Raw genomic sequence first — 23,989 nt, forward strand, 5'->3', positions numbered from 1 at the left:
AGGGAGCTGCAAGGCAGCATGCCATTTCCCTGACAAGGCATAGCAGTAGATCACTCGCATCACCTTGCTCTCCAGTTAATATCGGGAGTTTCCATTGCATCAAATGCAAGCTTTGTTCTTCCTGCTCCTGAGGGTATTGAGCCAGCAGAGATTGCTCTGTGTACATTAAACCGGTATTTGATTTATACCGATCCACAGGAGCCAGTTACTCCTATTCTTAAGGTACCCTATAAGCAGAACGCAACGAAGTGGTTTTTTTGACCCTGCTCTCTGTCATGGCATGAAGAATCTCTCATCACAGTTGTCTGTAGTAAGATACCATTTGTTACTGGTTAAAATCCTAATTCACTTAGTCATGTTGGCTCTGTTGTAATGCCAGCGCGCTCATCTCCATGGAATAAGCATGATCTCTTCCCTGCCCTGTTACGCAACCGCATGAGTTGGCAGCAGCATGAGCGTGTAGGACAGGCGGGTCGCGCGCGCCTTCGTGGATGCGGTAAACCTAAATTCGTCTAACTACGGGGACGTTTTAGTAGTCCTTGAGCCTTTGTGGTTGCTCCGAGCAGGGCACGTCAGTTTTTCCTCAAACTTGGTGGTCTAACCGGGCAGAGATTTGTTGCTATCCACGGCGCAGAGGTTGCCATCTCAGAACAAAGCCAAGTAAGATGGGAAGCAGGGTGGGAGGGATGTAGCAGCGGCTCAGCGGCGTCAGACAAATCCTGCCTTTACCGATGAATCGGTATTTCAAGTCCGACACAGTCAAGTCCAACACAGTACTCGTAGATAGGAAAATTTTGAAACCAGAGTACGCAATACTCGAAATCTTCACGTTAAGTAATGTTTATTTGGTGGTGCCACCTAGAAGCCCTGCTTACTTTCAGGGCCCCGTGCGTTATTAGGGAAGTTACAGGCATAGGAGTAGACATGAGCTGTGCCCCGAAGAGCTTACAAGGGATGCTTTACAAACAGCCCTTCCTCTCAACAGTTTTCTAAGGTAGGTAATTATTATTGTCTCCATTTTACAGGTGGGAAAAGCAAGGTTCAGTGTTTGATTTGCCCAAAGCTTCGCAGAATTCCTGGTGCCAGGCGTGAACTCAGATCGCTGCTCGCTCTCATAGCAGTTTCTCAAGAGAACGAAGTGCTGCTCAGTGTCGATGTCCTGTACTGTGTCTGGGGTGGGCGGGGGGGTCCTGCAAAGCATGCGTGTTAATTAGCAGAGGGGAGAGAAGCCCCGCTTAGGCTTGACCAGCTTGCCTATGTCGGAGCAGGGTTTAGTGTTTTTAAACAAACCAACCAAAAAAAACTTGTCTCGAGTAACTTTGTACTTCTTTTTTGGTCTGGCCTCAATTGCTTTTATGTTTTCTTTTTTTTTTAATTACTCTTATTATTCTTATTATGATTACAGTTCCTTTATTTTATCGAATTTAATTTCTTTCATTTATGAAACATGCATGAACCAACAATGTGACTCTAGGAGGTTATTGCTGAGTTGTGCTGATGTCGATTTCATACTGTGATATTTTTTCTCTATTTACCTAGAGATCAGTATTTCAATATATAACGATGTGCATGTTTTCCCCCCTTCTCCCGCTGCATGCAGGGATTCGGGTTCGTAACTTTCGAGAATAGTGCTGATGCAGACAGGGCCAGGGAGAAATTACACGGCACCGTGGTAGAGGGCCGTAAAATCGAGGTGCATGTCTTCAGTAATTCAATTTCTTCTTTATATTTATTCTTTTGGTTTCTTTTTGTGTCTTGCCTCACTTATTTCACATTTGGATCCCAGTCTCGTGTGTGCGTGTGTGTTTGTGTCTGTGTCCTTCACCTCCCTGCACTGAAATGTATAAAAGTTTACACCCCTTACGGAATATTTTTATTGTTGTTTTGGGTATTTTTTTCTTTTCTTTCTTCTTTTATTAAGTTTTTTTCCCACCCACTCCAAATTTTTGCCCTTCTGCTGTCTTGATTTTTTCCTTTGCTTCAGTTCGCGAGGCTCCGATTTCCTGTTACCAGGCCTGAACAAAACTAACTGAAAGAGTACTGTCCGACTTCTAACTCTTGTGTCCAAAAAAGAAAGCAGGGGGCCAGCCAGTATCCTCTCTTTCCTCCGAGGCCAGTTCTCCTCCATGCAAGTGTGAGACGATGCCCGTGGTGGGAGGGGAGGGGAGACCCGGGGCAGAAGCCCGCAGTGGGCTGTGCTATCCACACCGCTGGCTTCTTGACCTGCCTGCAGTCAAGAGTCGGCTGGGTGAAAGCTGATCTTTAAAGTTTCTAGCTCTCACCGCAGGGGAGTGAAGGGTTAATGTTGGCTGGCCAACATGGCCATATATTGGGCATGCCTGGTGTTGACCAGTTTGGTGTTCCACTGTGTTGAAGGCTAACTGGCGTCTTCCCTCTCTCCCTCTTTCTTTAAAAAAAAAAAAAAAAAAGTACAAATATTAAAACAAAAAAGCCGCCGTTTTTGAGTAAGATGTCTGCATATTTTGCTTTTTTTTTGTTTTGTTTTTTTATTTCCCTTTTCGATGGTTTAGCGTTTAGGGCCCTTCACTTGACTCACTCTTTCCATGGTAACTATACACAATGCTGGCGATGGTACGAGTTGGCGGTAAGTGAAACAAAAGCGCTAGAGAAGAAGCTTTTTTTCTTCTTTTTTTTTTAATTTTTCTTAAAATTACAAAAAACCAAAATTAAATAAGAAAGAAAAAATCCATCTGCCATCTCACATTAACACTACGAAATGTGATTTGACTTGTTGTCCCCACCCACCTCCTTCCCCCTTCTCCCCCTTTTATTTTCAATGCTGTTGAGTAATGCCGCCTGGACTTTGGATGTACATATCGTTTTGTAGCAGTCTGAGCTGTTTGATTACTGACTTCATGGTGATTTCCCCTTGCACATCTTACTCAGAGTTACTGAACTCCAGTTTGGCTGGTTTTTATTAATGCACCCATTTCCCCTTCTCTCTCTCCTGCCCCTTCTTTCTGCTGCTCTCTCTTTCTGAGACCTGTTTGTAGCTGTTACTGTTTGTTTTCTCTCTTTTTCTTTCTCTTCCTCCCTCCCTCCCTGATTTATTTCTTTACTCCGTTAAATGCAGCTGTTGGTCTCTTTGCTGACTGGTGGTTTCTGATCGGTTCTGGCAATTTTTCCTTTAAGTGCTTGTGTTGCACTTTGCTGTAGCAGCTGATTTCAGGCACTCGCTCCATCTTAATGATTGTCTGTGAGACCCTATCTCCTCCCTCCTCCCCTCCCCACCCTCTGAATCAATTGTGGGGTTGTTTTTTTTTTCTTTCTTTTATCTGTGTGTGTTTAACTGCATGCTCTCAGTCTCATCATTGTTGTTTCCCATTCTTTCTTTTTAAATGTGTAATGTTTCTATTGTTTTGGGGCTGAAACGAGAGTAAAATGTAGTTCCAGACTCCCCACCCTGCGTATGCTCGCCTTCCATAAGTCTTAAGGGCCTGAGGCAGCTTTTATTTTTATATCCTTTTTTTTTCTTCTTCTTCACCCTGGCCTCAATTCCCATTTGGCATGGGTTTTGATAAATTATTGATGTTGTATAAAGACTTCACCCTCCTTGCAAGAACTTTGAGGCTGTCTGACACGGGGCTGCAGTAACTTGGCTTCCGAACTGGTCCATCTTTTCTTTATCAGCACCATCTCTGTGGTAACACCCCACTTGCTTGAGCAATCAAACCGCTTGGAACTATGCAGAGCTCTGTAAAGAGGGTGGAGGACACAATCAAACCAAAGACCCAGGTCTGCTGCTATGTATTTCTTCTTTTTGCTCCATGAGATTTTTGACAAGGAAAAAATAATCTGGAAAAAGATTTGAAAATGATGGGGAGGAAATTGGTGAACGTAGACCCTCCAAACGCTTGGTGGCATTCCAGACATCATCTCAAGTCTTGGGAGTTCAAATCTAAAGCTGACGGACTCCAGGCTACCTTTTTCTATCTAAAAGTATGCCTGCCAGTCACCTGCTGAGTCCCAATCCCATCGGCGAGCTTGAGAAACAAGTCAGCTTGTGAACCTGGTTCAGTTCTCCTGCTTTGGGCTGCAGAAATTATCGCTGCTTCTCAAACAGAACCTGGACAAAACCTCCAAAGTTTTGCCCTTTTGATCAATGAGCTGAAAATAAGCATGTGCCAAGGGGTGGCAGGGCGGTGGAGAATCTGCACTTTACTCTCGTTGGCCTTTTGTTTAATGCATAATTTTAAAGTGCCACGTTTAGCTGTAACTTCTATAATTAAATGGCAACTGTTAAAAGTAATTTAAAGATTGCATTCTTGTAAAATTAGTTGTTTAATTTTTTTTTGCTCAGAGAAGTATAGTGTGTGTGTGTGTGGTATCTGACAGTTTACCACCGTTTTCCCTAATGTCCTATGCTTCCTTCCCTCTCCTCCCCTTCCCTTTCTTACTTTTAGGTTAACAACGCCACTGCGCGAGTGATGACCAATAAGAAGATGGTCACACCTTACGCAAATGGTAAGAGAGACTGTTTGTACTAACGATGAGCTGAAAGGTTTGAAGAAAGACAAAAGGAAAAAGTTGTGATCTCTCCTCAGGACCAAAAATACCCCAAAAGAAACCAATAAAACCCCCACAAACCCTGATTTATAGCATTATTCTTCAGTATAACCTTTAAGCGTTTATGGAGGAGTACCATTTTACAGATGGAGAAGTGGGGACAGAGAGGAGTAGTGACATGCCCACCGTGGCCAAGCTGGGTAAAGAAACCAAAGACTGATGGCTTGCCTGTCGCTACTGCAAGCTGATGCTGTACAGTGGGATGTGCAGTACTCCTGAGTCTCATTGCCATCACGCAGATACCTAAATGTGAATGCAGAAGCATAACTTAAGATACATAATTGGATATAGCTCAGTTTGGATTCTAACTGTAAAAGTACAGCTGTCCTCAGGCAGTCGGGAAAACAGAGGCATTGCGCTGCTTGTTTGCTCGCTTTTTGTTACAGACTGTGCCTGTGTTCAGTCATTTTCCAGTGAACCTGAATAGAGAAAGACCAAGTTGTTTGGGTAATGAAGAATCCTGTTTCATCGGCATATCTTGGTGGTTCTGTCTGTGCAGTAATTTCATTGCATAGGCATATATAGCATAAAAAGGCGTTCTTCTCCCGACAGAACTGAATGCTGCTTTGATAGAGATTTTGAATCTGAGTCCTTGTCCCAAAACAGGCAGAAAAGTTCTTTTTGGTCTGAAATGTTTCTAAACAGCTTCAACAACTCAGGAGGCTACATATAGGTAGTTGCTAGTGTGAGAATCCATCTTGATTACAACATAAGACTCAGAAGTCAAAAGATAGAAGAATTCTATTTGTGGTTCTGCTACTGACTTGTTGCGTGGCTGTTGGCAAATAAATCTTACTTTGGTTACAGAACCTGGGGAAAAAGGGCCAGGCAGAAAGGCTGGGATTCTGAGTCTCAGTGTCTGAAAGGAACCAGGAGATTTTGTAGCAAAAGGCAACGCAGCCACGTTATGTTATCGTGAAAACAAGGGCAGAAAATGCATATGACTATTTGGTAACAAAACTTGGCTTACTTGTGAAACCCTGATAACGGGCAGGAGTATTTTGCTTTTGCAGCCAGCAATTTAAAGCCGGGTTTAAAGCTACTCAAAGGTATTTAGTATTAGGCCAGGCTTAAGGCATACTGACAAGTGGTCATACAACTTGTTAAACTTGAGGGTTGATCCCAGTCCTCTCGTTGCCACCACTCACTCAAGTGTTTTGCCATCAAGGTAGGCAGGGCAGCAACATCGTGCCCAGTCTTGCGGAGGGAGCGGGCATCGCACCCCTTGTTGATACTCTGCCGGCAGATGAAGGGGTGGTGTTGATGGGCTGCAGTTCACAGAGTTGTTCATACGGTTTCTAGGCTGGTTAGAGGTGTTAAAGTGCAGTAAGTGCATCAGGACTCCAAGACAGAGGAAGGGTATGGATTTATTTAAATAAAAATACCTGTGTGATTGCTAGCTGAACAGCTGAGATCTTTCCTGAAAGGAATGCTTTGCAGAAGCCAGCCCAGATCTTGTTGTTAGCTTTACACCCCTTCTCTCCCTCGATAGAAAGGTCGGGGGCGGGGGGGGAGCACAGATAAGTTTCTAGATCTGAGTGGAAATGTGTTCCTCCTCATAGCCCAGTGATGACTTCTTTAAGCACTATTCTCTTGTAGGTTTTATGTTGATGATTTGCAGTTCTTGCCAATTATCCAGATGATATTAAAATCAATGCTCTGGGAAGGCTTTCACCTGAAAAGCAGCATAAAGAAGACAGGAAATACTAAAATAACAGAGAGGAGAAAATGTGAGATGAATAGGCTTAATTGCTTTTCTGCACCATAGTCGTGTAATTCAATTAATGAGGAAATTCAGGCACTTGCTTTTTAGCAGATCTCTAGCAAATAAGACAGAAGGGTGTTTTGAGTATTCAAGGCTATAAATTGACTTGCCCGGGATGACAGTCGGGGCCAGTGGCTTTAGAGAGGTTTGAATCCGCAGCGTTCCTGGTGAAAGCGGGCAGGAGCTGGAGGAGCTGGCAGCAAGGTTCGTGCAGGGAACGCAGGGTCGCACGGTGCTCGTGGCGAATATGCATATAAGGTAGTTGGCATTCCCTCAGCGGTGCCTCTGCTGTGCTGCGGATCAGCCGATGTTTTGCTGTTCCCTCCGATACAGCGACCTGTACCTAGAACTTGACATTAGAAAAAGGCAGTTGGCCTCCATCTACACCAAGGGGGATTGAGGCAAAGCAGAAATTGGAAAAAGCTGTGCATGTGAAGCTGGGGCGCATGCAAGAGACCGTTCCCCCTACCCACGCTGCCCGCTCCTTCTCTTGGTGTAGATTTTGGCATTCACTGCAGTCTTTGTTGTTTCAGGTTGGAAGTTGAGTCCTGTGGTTGGAGCGGTGTACGGCCCTGAGTTATATGCAGGTAGAGCTTAAGTAGACACTTCCACTTCTGCCATTTAACTGCAGTGGTGTTTGTTTATGTTCTCAATCTGCTGTTTCTTTATAACCTTTTTACGTTTGTTTGTTTTTGTTTTTTCTTTTTTTTTTTTTTTATTCTTTTTAAAATTAAATTAGCGTCCAGCTTTCAAGCAGATGTCTCGCTGGGCAATGACGCCGCAGTGCCCCTGTCAGGAAGGGGGGGTATTAACACTTACATTCCTTTAATCAGTAAGTAGCCCCCGTTGGCCCCTGTATTGTTACTGTGCTTGAGTTAACGATGACCTGTTACCCTTCTTCTCTCCAGTCTGTATAATATATACTTGAAAGGATGGGTCTCACTGGGAATGAGTTTACTTTGAGCCAAAGTATACTGTGCAGTTGCTGTAACTGGTTCATCTGCAGTGTGTTTCTGTACTGGTGAATGGGTCTGAGCGATGAGGAGGCTGCAGAACAAGGGGAGGGTGCGTGTGAGGAATAGGCCATTCCCTTGCCCCCCTCCCCCTTTCGAAATCAAAGAAACCAAACAGACAAATCCCTAAAGTACATATTATACAAGCTGCTAAACTGCGAGTCTGCAGGGCCCCCAGTGGCATGCACCTGGACGCACGTTGGGTTGGGTTTGCGCCCTGGGACTCCTTCCCTCTCGGTATCTGTTTATTACATGTTTGCAGATGCCTCTGAGGTTTTACATCATTTCATCACGAGCCAGTTTACTCCAGCGTAAAGCGTAATAAAGCAGGCCTCACTATAGACGAAGCCAGTTATTGGTCACGCTTGTTAAATGAAGGTGGGCTCTCAGTAAACTGGCACTTTATGGGAAATTTCTGCTGCTGTTATATGGGCTATCTTGTCTTTCAGGCTTTAAAATGAACATACAGAGGATTGGGTGGCAAAGAGTGGGAGGGGAAAGGAGGGAAGAGACTGATGTAAGTTGGTTGACTTTAAGGGCCTCTTGACAAATTATTTTAAAGAGCCTCTGCAGTTTTGGAAGAGCCGCCTGCTATATTGATAGTAACTCTCTGCGCTTCTCAGACTCTAACCAGACTGCATGGCGGTGTCAAAAGGCGGGGGGATTTGTACCCTGTTTGTGGTGGGTGAGGCATGCCAAAGCATTAACCTCTTGCATGCCAAACCTCTCTGCAACCCCTCTTCCCCCAAAGGCCATGGTGTAGCAGGAACTATGTATGGGATGCTTGCTGGGATATAAGCATGCCCCTCTGCAGGATTGATGCCAAATGTCCCACCGCTGTGGAGCTCTTGTGTCACTTTGTTTGAAGCAGACGGTTGTTGTCTGGGCAGGAGCTCGGATCCTTTTCACCCTCCACCTTGTCTGTCTTTACAGTTCCAGGCTTCCCCTATCCAACTGCAGCCACCACAGCAGCCGCGTTTCGGGGAGCCCACCTGAGGGGCCGAGGAAGGACAGTGTATGGGGCAGTCCGGGCGGTACCTCCCACAGCCATCCCTGCCTACCCAGGGTAAGCACTGGTCACGAGAGCAGAGTGCTCTGCACAACTGTGTCAAATAGCTCATCGGTTAACCAAAACATGACTAAAATTGTCTGGATGGTGAGAGTCAGGGTATTGCTAGTGCCAGAGCATTCTGCACACGATGGTGTCCAGTGGGGGCAAATCTAAATTTTTCCGTGTTAAGTTCTTGACTGAAACAATTTTCAGTACTTGCAACAGCTTGAAGTGCTGATGGATTCCTTCTCATAACTTCTCAATTTGTCTACATGGTATTCGTCATCCATTGACCCAATATGTTATAGTGCTGCTGAGAAGGACACAAAGAGGGAAGGTCTAAAGTTTCCAAAAAGGTTCTGCTCTTTGCACTCTATTTGCATTTTAATATCCAGGAATGAGGAATATTGTCCATTACCTTCATGCCTCACCATCTGGCAGTAGGACACAGAAGAGCCAGTTACCCACAATGGATTTGCTTTCTTTGTTGGAGACGGTTTAAAAAGGTTTAAAACAAAGATTAATCAAGTCCATTAATTTAAAGCTGGGAGCTTTGGGATATAGGGAGAACGAAAGTGCAGCGTTCTTCTAACTGTTGTACATAGCAATGGTGAATGTGTGGCCTTAGCATTCTTTGCCCTCTGACATTTCACTAGTAATGCAATGGAACAGATGCTGTTCCGAAAGAGTATTCTGCTGTTTAAAAGTACAGGGAACTAGGTTCGTATGTGAGTTTTGTTTGGGGTTTTTGTTTAAGTGTGATGGAATGACAGATAAATCAGCAAATCCCTTCCGAACTGTCTTTTTTTGTTTCTGATTTTGAGGATGCTTTATTCTTATTGCCTGTCTCTGGAATTTTGCTTGCCATATTTTCCAGGCAACTTTTTCAGAAAGAATAGGAGTAGGAAAGAATCCTCCAACACAGAGAAGTGGACTTGACCCTTTTTTCCTTTAGATTAGACCCAAAAGGGAAGAAAATAAATTATAAATCTTTTATTAAAAAGGGAGGTGGAAGCCACCCACATCAGTGCAAGGAGCTGGCCTGATATATGCTGGATAAGCTTGCAATAGCTTCTGTAGCAGCTTAAGCGGTGAAAGCTACTGTGGCCCTTTGTTTTTAGAGTCCAGTCTGATATTTAAAGTAGAGCTCAAGGGAGCAAGCTGCAGTGGTCATCTATCTGTCTAGCTTTGCTCTCCAGCAAATCTGGCAATGTTTGTGTTTAATTCACCAGAAGACTTTAAATGAAACCTCTTGTCTGAACACATTGGCCTTCTGAACAGACGGTTTCTTCTGGGTTTGCAGATCCACCTCTTTTTTGCCACCGCTCCTAGTTCATATTCTATATCCTCCAAACATAGCCTCTGACCTGCAACTTGTCTGTCTGTTGCTCTAAAAATGACCCAGTCTGGTTTTATTGGGAAGCGCTCCACAGTGAAACAGAGAAGCAAAGCTGAGCTAAGTGCTGCCGTCAAGCAGAATATGAAATATTCCCACTGGGGAGGGGGGGATGTGCTTTTCATCCCTGGAAGTAATGGCTGGAGTATTCCTAGCAAGAGGCTGTCACGAGTGGTGCGCTGGGAGGGACTCTAGGCTTGTTTTTGATATAAATCCAGCCTGAGTCCCGTATAAAAGGTTTATTTCCATTTGGAATATGGGCCAAGCTCCAATGATTATCCCTTCCAAATACTGCCTCGTGACTGTGTTTACTTACATTACGTTGAGTTTGACCCTGCTGACTGTTTTCATGTCTTCATGGGCAATGTACTATCCAGTAAACATTTGCAGGGCACCAGTAAATAAGGCAGGCTCACAAATGACCCAGAACTGTCCATAGTCGCAAGCACTGGGATGTAATTAATTAATTCTGGTGTTCATTGTCATCATAGTCTGAATCTCTACAAGATATTTTGTAGAGGGAATTTGATTCCTCATGGGATAATACAAAATGTGCTATTCAGTTCCATGTTGCAGTAACCTGGAGGACAGCCACCGCTCCATGTGGGCACTGTTGACCTCCATGGAGGCAGGCAACATTCCTGACACCTTACGCTGCATCAGTTGCTTTTTTCCTGGCCAGTGGAAAGATGACACCATAAGATCAGTCAGCAGCACGAGTGATCAAGACATAGTGAGTAATGTCGAAGAAGAGAGGAAAGTAAGCTGCAGGTTAACTCAAACCTGGTAGAAAGAATTGGTTTTCACAAACCTCAGTGGTGGTTAAGTTACAAAACTTAATGGTATCACTGCATTTGAGAGCCTAGCAGAATTCAAAAAATACAGAATGTAGATTAATAAAAGCTCATTGGAATTGCCATACTGGATCAGACCTGAGGGCCATTCAGGTTAGAGTAAGTTTTGACAGTGTCTAGTGCTAGATACTCCAGAGGAAGGTGCAAGAAATCGTATCGTTCTTAAGAGTTTTAACGTTTATTTCAAGAAGATTTACTAATGCATATGTGGAATGTAAATACTTACATATAGACGTGGATGTTTATCCAGGGAAGGCTATTCACACCCTAGAAAGCAATCGCTCAGACCATTGGAGAGGATGTTAGATAGTCACCTGAGCCTGACCTCAGAATACAAATGCAACCTTCAATTTATAACCGAGGCAGCATTCAGTAGAAGTAAGGAGACATTATAACCTCTGATATATAGCATGAGTAAAACCTGTACTGGAATATTGCCCTGATTTGTAGCAGCCATGCTTTCTGAACAAGAGTGCTGACAATTTACACTTAAGACCAGAAGCTGGAAGAATTAAGCCAGTCTGAAAAAAAACTTGCCTACTTGTAAAACTCTCAAAACTAAATAAGCTTGATCAGTTTTATTTCTCAAACTATAGGTTAGGCATTGACTTGTTCCTGGTCATTAAGTACCTATATGAAGAGTAGGCTTGCCATAGTAAAGAGTAATTTAGTCTAAGAGTGTAAATATATAGAGGATTCACTGACTCAAAGCCAAAAGTAGATAAAAGTCAGACTAGATATAAGGCAGTAGGGAGCTTTGGGGGTTTGGAGTGGGTTTTTTTTGTTCCTTTTACAACACAGTCAACTGTTCGTACACCTAAACGATTATGATGGCTGCTTTACAAAACCAGCATATTTCTTTTTCTTGTGGATGTCTTTTAGCTCAGCTAGTGGGCTTTTTGCAGATACCACTGAGATTTGATGGGCTCCTGGGCTGCTTTATGCTTCTGGTCAGTCTACATAACCAGAATGGTCTCTGTGGTTCTCAAATGAAGGACTTCTCTCAGTTTTTGCTAGCGTTAAGTATCGCAAATACGGATATTCTAGCATATAAATAAACCTTGCTAAATTTCAGCCCTGGCAGTCGATGTCAGTCAAGTCCTAACTGCAGGAGAGATGGAAGATGCACGTGTGCTTGGTTGTTTGGACCCAGGGAGTCTCACTCTTACCTGTCATTAGTGTCCCTTGCAGTTTTCTCTGGAGAGCTGATGCTAGCATCTCTTGCCAACAGGATTCTAAATTACAGGAATAGTGGCCTGATCCAATGTGGTAATGCTTATATTCATCCAACTGATTGTGTTTGGAATAACTGTTAAAACTGCTAACCTGTTCATAAACCAACAGTCACTTCCTTTGTCATGCGTTTGCCTTTCCTGCAGGAGCAGGTGGAGTATCACTGCTAAAACACTCCTGGTCCTAGATAGAGAACCCAGCAATGTAAGTCACAGCCCCAGGAGCCAAATTCTTTGTTATGTGGTTGTAAAAATTTAGCTTCAACAAACATGATCTTATGGCCTGCTTCTCCCTGCTGAAGTGGCTCCCCTCTTCCTCTAACAAGGGTCTCTATCTTCATATCTGCTCCCACCGCTCTTGGAGACCATAGTAACTTTGTCCATTGGGAATGGAGTGTATTTTTCCTGGGGAAGACAGCAAGACTAAATTATTCAAGCAGTAGCTAACACTGCAACAGATTTTTTTTTTTTAATTTTATTTTACTTTTTAGTAATAGCATGCAGAATTTTGGCAAGATCTGCTGGGCTTTTTTTGTGTGTGCGTGCCTTACAATAGGTGGGTGTCTGAGGGTGGCAGGCTCTTGGCAGCATTTCACATTCCATCTGATGAGTAAAAAATTATAGTCAAAAGGAAAGCTAGTGTTCCATACGTTTCTTGTTCCTTAATGCTACTGGTAAGTCATGCACATCAGATCCATGAACATCACAGATGGTGGGGCTAATGCTTTTTAAAGCCTTGAGCAAGTTTGTACGGAGCTATTCAGAGGACAAAGGAGGAGGAAATTCCTCAGTCTGAAGCACACACTGAACTCAAACGGGTGGGGGGCATCCCCTCTCTTCCTTCCTCATCCTTCCCCGACCCCTGTCCCCAAAGCAAGCCGCGTAGTCTTACGCTAGCGAATGCTCTGGTAAGAGCGGCTCTTTGGGAACCCCAGGCTCTGGTTTAACAGTTTTCCTGCTTGAAGTTCTGAGAGAAAGAAAACTATGGCTTAAAGCAGAAAAAGCACCATCCCATGGAAACCCTTCCAGTTGCTCCTCTCTGCTACGGAATAGGTCGTTACTACCAGGGACTCCCACTGCACCTTTCAATTCTTGGACCTTGGACCAGTCACCTAACCTTTTTAGCTCATTATCTCTGCTTGTGAAAGCAATGCATTGTGGGTATTTTTGGTTTTTTCTTTTTAATTACATTTCTCTGTGTTTACTTTGATCAGAGTTGATTGACTTGTTTTCCTGAGGTGTTGCATCAGTTCTTTAAGATGCTGAATAATAATACTTTGCATGCTTGTGTGATCAGCCAAATCTTATCGCATGTCTAATGTGCAGGGTAAAAGCAGGTGATGTATGGATGTCAGAAACAAAGTCATGCAGCCCTGTGAAGCTCGAAATACGTAATCGTACAGAACTCTCTGAAACGTGCTTCTGACATAGGTGACTTCAGCCCCTGTGGGATGCCTTCTGAGGGGCTCCTCGATTTCACAAACCCACTTCATGAAGCCAATGTTTCCACATGTTTAGGGGGGTAACTAAAATCATTCCAGGAGAATAACCAGAGCGGAGGTTTCTAAACCCTTGTTTCTCTTCTTCAGGACATCAGATCTTTTTGAGTCTATTTTTATTGTACAAGATGGTGGTTCCCCTCCCTCTCTCCTTCGCATACTGTCTCCCCCTCTGCCCGCCCCTTCCCTTTGCATGCCGTGGAAGATGACTTGGAGCCGTCTAGCGTGCGTGCGCACACACATTCTCTTGCTGATTTGCTCCTGCCAAAAGCCCAGGTTGTGGATTCATACATCACCTGCCTGTGTAAAACGCATGTGCATGCTGCCGTCCTCAATAACCGGAATGTGTTTTCTGTTCTTTTGTTTTTTGTTTTTTTGTTTTTTTGTTTTTGTGTGGATTTTCTGCAGTGTGGTTTACCAGGACGGATTTTACGGTGCTGACCTCTATGTAAGTACACACACCGGAGCCTTCTCGTCCCCAACCCCTGACAAGCCAGCCTTTTTTTTTTTTTCTTTTCTTTTCTTTTCTTTTGGTTTGTTGGTTTGGTTTGGTTTTTTAAAATATCATTTACTTTAATTTTCTTCTTCCTTGTGGATATATATATTTATATATTTAGGAATGCAAGCATGCTTCTCTGTCACTGCGCTTGCCCCTGGGTGCAAGACCTAAGCCTTTGGGTTTCCTGATCATGGCCAGGGTCAGTTTACTGGGTGTCCTGTCCCCCACATGCACACTGCTACTAATCAACCTGAAAGATGATTAGCGAATTAAAATTTCTCTCAACACTTCTCTTGTTTACATAATTTGGATATAAAAATAACAGGACTGGTTTAGCCTCAGACCTTCCCTTTCCTTCTCCCCCTCCGCCCTCCCCTTTCTCTCCCCTCTTGGGGCCCTTTCAGGTTTGATTTGTGCAGCCCACACTAAACTGAGCGAGCTGTATGTTTAAAAACGTTCATGTGCCACTGGCATGTGGAGATGATCCCTTTGGGGAAGACACTGGGGCTGATTAAAAATGGAGACCAGGATGCTAGAGTGAAAACTGACATCTCATTTTGCTGGTAGAAATGGTACCTAAATAGGCTAGATTCTCTCGCCTCTTTGGGGAATTGTAAAGTACAAATACGCGGAGGTGTTCAGTTAGAAGAGTCAGCAGCCTCCTCCTGTCTGGGAATTAGCTCTGATACCACGGGAGACTTTGTCCTGTCATTGTCTTTGTCCTACCCAGCCAGGCTGTATTGCAAATCTCCAGGGCATCGGTGTATACGTAGGTGGGTCGTGGATGGAGGGATTCTGACTGGCCAGTGAGAAAAGCAGTTCCCTCTCCGATGGAGAGCTGTTGCAGAGCAGCTATGGTAGGAATGTGCCTTTCAAAGCCAAAACGTTCAGGTCCACTACTGCCATTGCAACTCGTGGCCTGCCTAGCCCTAGCAGAGTTCCCTTTCGTGGGACTGTAGGTAATAGCTCTTTGGAACTGGGGGAGTTTGTATTGGGTAGCAGCAGAGTTGTCAGCATGGATTTCACATCCCCGCTCCTTTGAAGGTGCTACTCCTGATGTTTATGAAGAGGACCCTGGGGTTAGACTCAAGATAATGGATGGAATTAGGTTTGGGATTTCGTTGGCTTATACGGAGCGTCAAGCCTTGTAAAGGCGCTTTTCCTAACACAGTTACAGTGGTTGGAAGACGTGCTCTCTGAGCATAGAGATATTGGGTGCGTTTCTTCATTCTTACATATACTATCGTGCGCGCAGTCCTTTAAAAATTGATCTGCCTAGTCAAGTGTTTCTTTATAAAACTGTGTAAAGGACTACAGAGCCTTCTGGTTTTCCCACGTCACTCCTAAAACACCAGCTTTACAGACCACTGACTTTGCTACAGCAAGTAAGCAAGCAAATGAGCAATGCTTAGTCCCTTTTCCCTCCGAGTATGGCATATAAGAGGCTGTCATGTTGAAAGGGAAGACTGTCCAGGGTTACTCCCTATTTCTTTTGATAAAGCTCCTTCAGAGCTTTATCCCCTATTGCAGGTGGGGAGGAAAGGCTTATTTAACATGTTTTAAGGACAGAGGCTTCAGTAGTGAAGAATCCCCGTAACCAGGTGGTGCTGCAGTGCAGCAGCATCCCGTAACACAAAACCAAGCCCCCAAGTCAGGTCAGAACCATTACGTGGACTTCTGACGACTTCACTGTTGGTGGCTTTGGTCTCACCGTCAGAAAGCAGGACGATAGAAGAGGGGGCTCACCCAGGGAGACGGCAGTGTTTTTTCCTATGTTATTGCTGCCCAGAGCCCTCCGATGGAGCTCAGGGAAAAAGTTGTTATAATCCTAATATGAAGTTAACGCTTCTAGTTTGCTTGGCACAGGTGGAATGATGACAGTGTCCCTGTGCCCCACTGATTTGTCACGCTTTTCACTGCAGTGCTTCTGGCCCCCTGGTTGCTGTGAAAGGCTTGTGCAGGTTGTGGAAGGGATGGCAGAGGGTACTTCGTTTAGGACTGCGGGGAAGGTGAAATTGAGGTTCCCTAAGGTCTTCTGAGTCCATAGCGTTGTGTCAAGGAAGGGTGGAAAGGAGCTGAGCTGGCAGGGAGTGGTTAGTGGTAGGCGAGATGAAGGGGAAGTGTCCCAAGTTTGGGCTGCTTTTTCTGCATACATGTTATGCACCGATTTCTCATTTTCCTCCTCCTCCTCTTCCTCACTCCTTTTCTCTTTCCTGGGGCAACCATCCTGCTAGCCATTTCTTCTGTGAAGAAGGCATTCCATCTCTTGTTGGATGCGTCCCACTCTGGCAAGACACCTGAATTCATAAAACAACCCGCCCCAGGATGCAGAGGGCTTCATTTCGGATCATAAGAAAGGTTATCTTTCTTCTACAATGGGGTCAATCTGGGTGGCGGGGGGGAAACCCAAACAAACCCACCCGTGCGAAGACCGCTCCTGCCTGTGAAAAGCGTGCTTGCATCCACTGGAAAGAAAAGGCTGGTGAGCCCCGCCGTGGGCTGTTTGTATGATTGTTTCTTTCCACAGCTGTGTTTTTTTGAACTGCTCTTCCTGTGTTCTGTTATAGAATAGTCTTACAGGAACCAATCATTAGCGCTAAAATACCTCAGGTAGGAGTGCCAGTGTGACCTGCCAACCGATCAGATTGTGGATTGCAGTGGAAAAAACTGAATTATACTAACCATTCCAGCACCACATTAGAGATGGGAACAGAGGCTTTTTTAGGGCAGCGCAGACTCACGTGTGATCCCAGCCCCCGCTGTAGCAGGGCGGCGTGTGTCCAGATTTCACACCGAGTGGCATTTCATTGAAAAAAAAAAAAAAAAGTAAATTCAATGGAAGGGTTAACAAGGTCATGCTTGTCCCATTACCATGTAGAAGCACCTGCTGCAATGGACACCGTTGTCCTGTCACCTCTTTTAATTCATTCATGCTCATTCCTGGTGCACATATGCCACCCTTCTAATACAGAAATACTGGAAATGGTTCTAGCCCTTTCTGCTTCTTAACTTCTGTTATAGGGCAGTTTGGGGGTGGAGAGGACACATTTGAGATACGACAAATACAAGATCCTAAAATCGGGCTCGCTGCCTAAACCTGGCAGGTGGTCAAACGTATCTAACTAGTCTAGTACCAGGAGTTACACATTTCTCCAGGGGTATGGGAACGCTTGTGTCTTAGTGGCGTAAAGGCTCTTTGTAGTAAAGAGGGCCGGCAACACGCTTTGTGCGCCCATCTAAGGCAGCAAGGGAAAAAGAAAAGGGAGGTTTATATCATAGGATACACTGACATAGTAAGCTGTAGTTTTGGATTTCCTCGTGTTCTCGTTGGATTGATCACCTAATACGGACCTGAAGAGTGGAAAAGAAGATGGACTTATTTTGAGCTGAACTGTATAGTCTTAAAGTACTCATTTATCTACGTTAACATGCTCATTAATTGGAACGCTGCTTTAGTTGAGATTGCAGCTTCCTGTGTATGTTGTTTTGCCGTGTTTGTGTTATTTCAGAGAATATATGACAATATTGAAAAAGCTATTGTCTAATGTTAAAGAAGGAATTTTAAAAAAAATATTTTCTTGCTTCATCGATGAGCCAAGGATGATAACATCACAGAAGAGTCATTTTAAATTGGGGCTTTTGTGAATGCCTGAGCAAATACGGTTGTTGGACAGTCGAGATCTATAGGCTCAAGTGCTACACGTTCACATGGGGAAAGGGGTTTAGCACAGCCCCAGCAGCACTGGCAGGACATCCAGAGAAAGAGAACTTGAATTAAGATAAGCAACATGTAGGGTGGTATTCATCTCTCTCCCATGCTCCCCAGACAATCCAGAAGACTGTACCAGAAAGGACCAATCTGGATTTAGACAGTCCTTTTGGTTGTTACTTACTGCCCAGTAAAACTGCATAAGCCTTTTCCTTAGTTCCCCTATTTCCTTATCGAGGCAGTGTTTAAACTGTCCTTTCGATAGAAATGTCTCTGACTTAACATCTTCACAAGAAGCTCAGCCGCACTCATTTCTTTTGAGATGAGGCTAAAGATTTTAAAAACTGAACGTAGATGGGTAAACCTGTCCCTGTGGAGTCACTTCACTTAAATAGATGGAGTGGGGAGTTTGCACGGCTGTCCTGGGTTTCAGGGACTATGCCGCTCAGTGGTGTCTTCTGTTGCAGTTTGGCTGTGGCACTGGAGGAGTGTGGTGCAGCTAGCAAGGGCCTTTTTTTTTTTTTTTTTTTTTAATTATTTTTTCTTTTACTGGGAAACACGATTGTTCATGTTTGTTGAAGATGCTGTACTCTGTTACAGTTTATATTTACTAGAGTACCCAAAGTGAGTGGCATCAGAAATCACTAGGGGTGGTAGGACCGTGTAGCTGAGGTTACGGATGAGCTCTGCATACCAGTTAAAGTTGTGTGTGAACAGGAATAGCAGGAGAAAATAACTGGTGCATTGGATGAGCTGAGCAGGGCTTTGATGGAATTCTAGGAGGGTCCCAAGTTATGGAGAACAGGAGCATCAGCTGGGTAAGGCAACCTGCACAGTGTCTCCTTTGCTGTGTACCGGTCCCAGAGTTGGGTGAAAGCATTTATAAAATAACGAGTAATAGTCGCAACTTCCCTCCTCTTTCCTTTACCCTGTTTTGGTGTATTTGGACCTGCTGGTCATGCTAAATACATCCCCGTGTCAGAAATCCCCCAGCTGTCCACACTCATTGCTCCTATGACAGGAACGTACCATGGCCATTATAATCCCCATTTTTGGTTTTATTTGAAGTACACACAAGTAGAATTTGCAGACTGCTTTGAGCTCAGCGGGTCTGCCCGTGCGTGTGTACCTCTATCCTGTGACTTTTTTTTTTTTTTTAAATTAACAGTAGCTTCAATTTTGCATCAGTGCATGGTTAAAAAGCAATACACATGTCAGCTATTTCTTAACTTCATTTCTCCAATGAATTATTTCTCCTGTTTTTTTTGTTTGTTGTGCAGTTGACTGAAGAAATGTTAACATCCCGCTCTAAATCTCTCAGTGGAGTCTCTGTTCCCTTCTCTGATATAACAGATGGGTTATTGCTTGTTATAATTATTAACATTGTGGTGTGGGACAGGGCTAGGGTGGGAGCCATTTTGGGGGGCGAGGGCGGGAGGCTGCGGGAGTCGTTAAGGTTGGAATGTTAACTCCAGTGGTGACTGACTGTTTCCGTAATAGCAGGTTGTTGTGGCTGCACGCTCTAGTACTTGAGGCTGTGTACTTCACTGAGCTTGTGGTAGAGCCTAGGGCGAACTGCTGTCCCAAGAGAATGCTGGGATGGATAGAACTAGCCAATATGAGTCTGAACGTGGTGACTTTGCTGGTTGTTCTAGCTCCAGATGTCAGCATGCTTAGTTTTTAATTTTGATTAATAAATGTTACGCCATTCCCCCCTCCCACACCTGATTCCAACCCTTCTTTTCTTTTCTTCTTCTTTTTTTTGTTTTGGTTTTGTTTGGTTTTGTTTTCCTTTACGAGAGACATGAGTTAAAAGAGAATTACATGATAACCCTTTTTGGTTTCAAACTGCATCTTGCTGTCATGTTCAGAGTATGTGCCAGGCACATTTGAAACGGCTTCTGATCTGAAATGTGGCTGGCAAGTGTGGGGCAGAGTGGGAATCCGGGTGCGTGCTGAAGCCAGCAGCCTTGCGGAGGGTAGTGCCGGGCAAAAATGCCTCGTACACTGGGCGAGACCCCAGCAAGAGTTCAGGAAGCTTGTAGGCTTAAGGGAATGCCACGATGACATTGGTATGAAGTTTTGTCTTAATTTGGTGAGGCCGATGAAGGTTTGATTTGGATTAAGGCTGCACCTCGTTCTTCTCGTCTCCGTCATGTTTTGGAGGTGGGAGTAATGGCGGTGCAGTGATAGCATGCCAAAACCAAGCTAAACCTCCCCAAACCGCCAATCCAAAATGCAGGGATCGAAAGAGCTAGATGAGATTAAAAGGGCAAAACTGTAACATGACATCTCTTCTGGGCAATGTGGTGATGTTTCAGAGGTGTAGATTTGTGTTGCTCTTTCTTCTGTTAACTGGAAGATTGAAGAGGCTGTAAGTCCCTCTCCTCTGGAGTAGGAAAGGGTCCCTAGGGGCGTTTTGGATAGCATGTTAGCCTTCGTGGGACTAACACAGGCCCCACAAAAGCAACCACAATTAATTTAAAAATCATTACTTCCAATTTAAAAGCTACCTAACCCAAAATCGAGCACTGCTGAGCAAACACACAGTCCTGTAGTAGAGCTGATCTTGTACTCTTAGTTATATATACGCAAAAGATCTATAGGGAAGAAGTGGTAGCGGTATGTTGAGCTGATTCTGGAGGTGAAGAGCGTAAGTCTGCCTTCTGGTCCTTCAAACTCTGAAATGTCAATTGGAAAAAAAAGAAAAGCCAGAAGCAATCTGGAATTTTTCTGATGTTATTTATGGCTCATTGTGTTTCTAGCAAATCAAAGCCACGGTTCGTTTACCATTGCCCCCCCAAGTTAACAACAATGCGTTCAGAAGTGTACAATAAAGATGGAACCTGGGCTTCAGAGCCCTCTTTGCTGCCTGCCACGCAGCCTTTGCCCCTGGTCTGAAGGCGGCTGCCCTCCGTCCTTCATTGCTGCAGGGTGTGCAGAGCCGCCTGCCTGAGCCAGGTCTTCCTCTGGGGCAGGATTCACATTTTGCCATCCCAGCTCTGAGTACCTTTTTAGTAACTACCTCTCATCAGCGTAAGCATTTTAAAGACCTTTAGTACAGGTGTGTAGCATGGGCAGAAATGCAGCAGCAGTATAGACCGTTCTGGCATCATTTCCCCTGACCCGCTGGGGTTTAACCCCAGCCAGCAACTAAGCCCCACGCAGTTGCTCGCTCACTCGCCCCCCCTCGCCCCCCCAGTGGGATGGGGGAGAGAATGGGAAGCAAAAAGGTAAAAGTCATGGGTTGAGATACGAACAGTTTAATAGAACAGAAAGGAAGAAACTAATAATGATAATAATAACAATAATAAAATGACAAAAATAATAAGTGGAATATACAAAGCGAGTGATGCACAATGCAATTGCTCACCACTCACTGACCGATGCCCAGTTAGTTCCCAAGCAGCAATTCCCCCCAGCCGCACTCCCCCCAGTTTATATACTGGGCATGACATCCCATGGTATGGAATACCCCTTTGGCCAGTTTGGGTCAGCTGTCCTGGCTGTGTCCCCTCCCAACTCCTTGTGCCCCTCCAGCCTTCTTGCTGGCTGGGCACAAGCAGCTGAAAAATCCTTGACTTAGCCTAAACACGACTTAGCAACAACTGAAAACATCGGTGTGTTATCAACATTGTTCTCATACTGAACCCAAAACATAACACTATGCCAGCTACTAAAAAGAAAGTGAACTCCATCCCAGCTGAAACCAGGACACCTTCTTACATGGAGGGAGGGGAGAACGATCTGGTTGGTATCAATGTCAGTTTGCTTATTGCCAGCCCTGAGACCGCCAGGGATTGTCTTCTCTGACCATCTTTTCCTGATTGATTTTTGGCTTCTCTGGCTATTGATACTTCTACGCATCTGGACCAAACGAAATTCTAACCTTTTGGGTTTCCCAGGCTTAAAAAAGAGATAGAGGGGGAAAAAAGGCAGGAATTTCTCTGAATGGTCCCCTTTCTAAAATACACGCCTCACAGAAGTGCCCACCTCTGATTTCCCCATCGTAAGAGGAAGGGGACGTAAAAATTATGTTGCATGCAAGATTTCAGCTCTCTTCTAGTTTTCAGTTCTTCCATGTCAGATTTAATTTCCTGCAAGGATATAACCATGCTCAGGCTTGCTTTAGTTTATTCCTTCTGCTAAACGGGGTGATGGACCAGGGAGACTCTTCCTTCTGAGGAAAGGAATATACATGAGTTAATGGGCGATGCTTGCGATAGACATGACATGGGAGCTGATGCAGTTTGAAACACTTCCTCTCCTTGTGATGTGTGTGACTTTTTTTTTTTATTATTTTTTTTAAATTTTATTTTTTATGCTCTGCGTGGGTGGACAGGTATCTGTAAAGTCAGTTCTCTTCTCTCCTGCAGGGTGGATACGCAGCCTACAGATATGCACAGCCTGCTACTGCAACAGCAGCCACAGCTGCTGCAGCCGCTGCAGCAGCTTACAGCGATGGGTATGTAAGGGGGAGGTGTCTGTGGGGGCTAGCTTGCTGTGCTCAGGGATTCAAGGAGCATTGATCCATTACAGTACTTCTATTTCTTTCCCCGTTTCTTTGTCTTACTTGCACGCGCACACGTGCATGCACAACCCAACATGAAAGACTTGAATGCACGGTTTGTCTCTCTGCTCCCGGGCAGTATTGCCCTCCGGTGTATGTGAGCTGGCACGCATCCTGGCCTCTTCCCTGTCCTTGCGATTCTCTGCACGGAGGAGGCGGCGTGGTTACGGCCTCAGAGTCAAAAGACCTGGCTCGCCTTGCCAGCTCCTTGCTCTGTGACTCTGGGCAGGTTGTTTAATCGCTGGGTGCCTTTCTCTCCCCATCCATAAAGTAAAAATTGCTCAGCTCATACGGTACTCTAGGATGCTTTAACGTGCGGCTCTGTATAGATACAAAGGATTATCATCATCAGAGTGCTTACCTTGAGATTTTTTCATGTCCTGTGCAGTGAGGCCCTGTTTTAATCCTAGCACGTGCAAGACCATTAAATTTTATACTCCCTTCTCATTCTGGAGAATCCCTCACTGCTTTCCATTTAGCAGCTGTTACCGTGCCAGTAGCGCTAGTGCCAGCAGTCACTCTCCTTCCAAATTGCATCACGCGAGGTAAGGGATGCGCTAGCCCTCATTTTGAAGGTGCTGACCTCCTTCCTACAGGTCAAGCTCATGGCTTCTGCCACATTCCTCCTTGCAGGCCGTTCTCTCGCCCATCTCATACGATGCATGGCAGCATGCCCGTAGGATCTCTTCGAAGAGGGGCTGCCTGCGTGCATGTGTGTGCATGTACGCATACATGTGTGTAGAAGGGTATGCTGCTTCCTCCATTGCCTGTGGTCAGACAGCTGTTTCTCTGCCCCTCCAAAGTGACTTTTCTCTTTTTTTATCTTTTCTTCCTCTCTTCAGTTATGGCAGGGTGTACACAGCAGATCCTTACCATGCCCTTGCCCCTGCCGCTAGCTACGGAGTTGGCGCTGTGGTAAGTGGGATTTTCTTTCCTGTGCTCTTTCTCATTTGCAGCATGGGGAACAGCTGTTCACTAGGCATCAGGTAATGAAACGTCACCCAGAAAAACGTTTCTATTGAGGGAGGAGATCCTCAGCTGCAATGCTGGGTTCCCAGTTGTTCTGCATTCCTATGTTTGTGTGTGTGCACTAGGAAAGGAGCCAGGTTGTAGGAGACCAGTTATTACTTAGTCTTGCACATCACCTAGTACAAAGGAGATGGTAGAAGAGTGACCAGAAATGCCAGGAGGCAGAACATTGTTGGTGAATCAGTAGAACTGTATCAAGGTGATATATAGAGCGATAGTTAGAGATGCAAGACACCCTTTCTTGCCATTTCAGTTAACTTTAAAGGCTTGTGTTGCATGTTGAGAATCAGTTCTAGGAAGCAAGGAAATAAGTTGTTCTTGCAACATCTTGCAGCAAAGCTGCTCCACTCGGTTCCCTCTTCCACTAGTGGAAGGATGCGGTGTCCTGCCTGCCAGCAGTAGTTATGCAAAGGCAGGAATGAGGTATGCTGGCATCGGAGGGGAGTGGAGCAGCTTGCTGAAAACGCGTGCTTGCCCATCTGCTTCTAGCCAGCGCAGTATCTGTGTTGTTGCAAAGGCTGGAATACAAATGTGTTCGGAGAAAAAGACACCTAAATATAGCTATCTGTAGCGTAGCACCTCTGTTTGAGCCTCAGCTCATCATGTGGATTCTCTTTAGGGTCGATGAAGGAAAAGCAGGTACTTCTAGGATACCAGACCGTCGTGTCTATTTTAGACCTTTACCTTAAGGTGAGGTGAAAAGCATCCTAGAAGTCCTGGTCTCTGCTATCTTTAAAGGCAGCCTGGCTCAGAGATGAGGACTCAAGAGCCCTCTCTGGTACTGC

The 23,989-nt window shown here is 44.9% G+C and overlaps 1 protein-coding gene across 21 annotated transcripts in view; it reads left to right on the forward strand.

Annotated features, from left to right (window-relative positions):
* RBFOX2 (RNA binding fox-1 homolog 2) overlaps nucleotides 1–23,989 on the forward strand; it is a 177,346-nt gene that overhangs the window by 146,726 nt on the left and 6,631 nt on the right. For 7 of the 21 annotated variants that reach the window (XR_011328820.1, XM_069807336.1, XM_069807348.1 and 4 more), the window contains 8 exons: nucleotides 1,601–1,693; nucleotides 4,425–4,485; nucleotides 6,886–6,939; nucleotides 7,092–7,184; nucleotides 8,299–8,431; nucleotides 16,464–16,506; nucleotides 21,982–22,070; nucleotides 23,018–23,090. Coding sequence is in view for 13 of the 21 variants with exons in the window: in XM_069807336.1 (XP_069663437.1) it covers nucleotides 1,601–1,693; nucleotides 4,425–4,485; nucleotides 6,886–6,939; nucleotides 7,092–7,184; nucleotides 8,299–8,431; nucleotides 16,464–16,506; nucleotides 21,982–22,070; nucleotides 23,018–23,090 (639 nt within the window). In the remaining 8 variants the exon portion in view is untranslated. The other 14 variants (XR_011328823.1, XR_011328821.1, XR_011328822.1 and 11 more) reach the window with 14 other exon arrangements.

The sequence above is a fragment of the Haliaeetus albicilla genome, chromosome 19, assembly GCF_947461875.1.
Source record: "Haliaeetus albicilla chromosome 19, bHalAlb1.1, whole genome shotgun sequence".
In the NCBI taxonomy this organism is placed as follows: Eukaryota; Metazoa; Chordata; class Aves; order Accipitriformes; family Accipitridae; genus Haliaeetus; species Haliaeetus albicilla.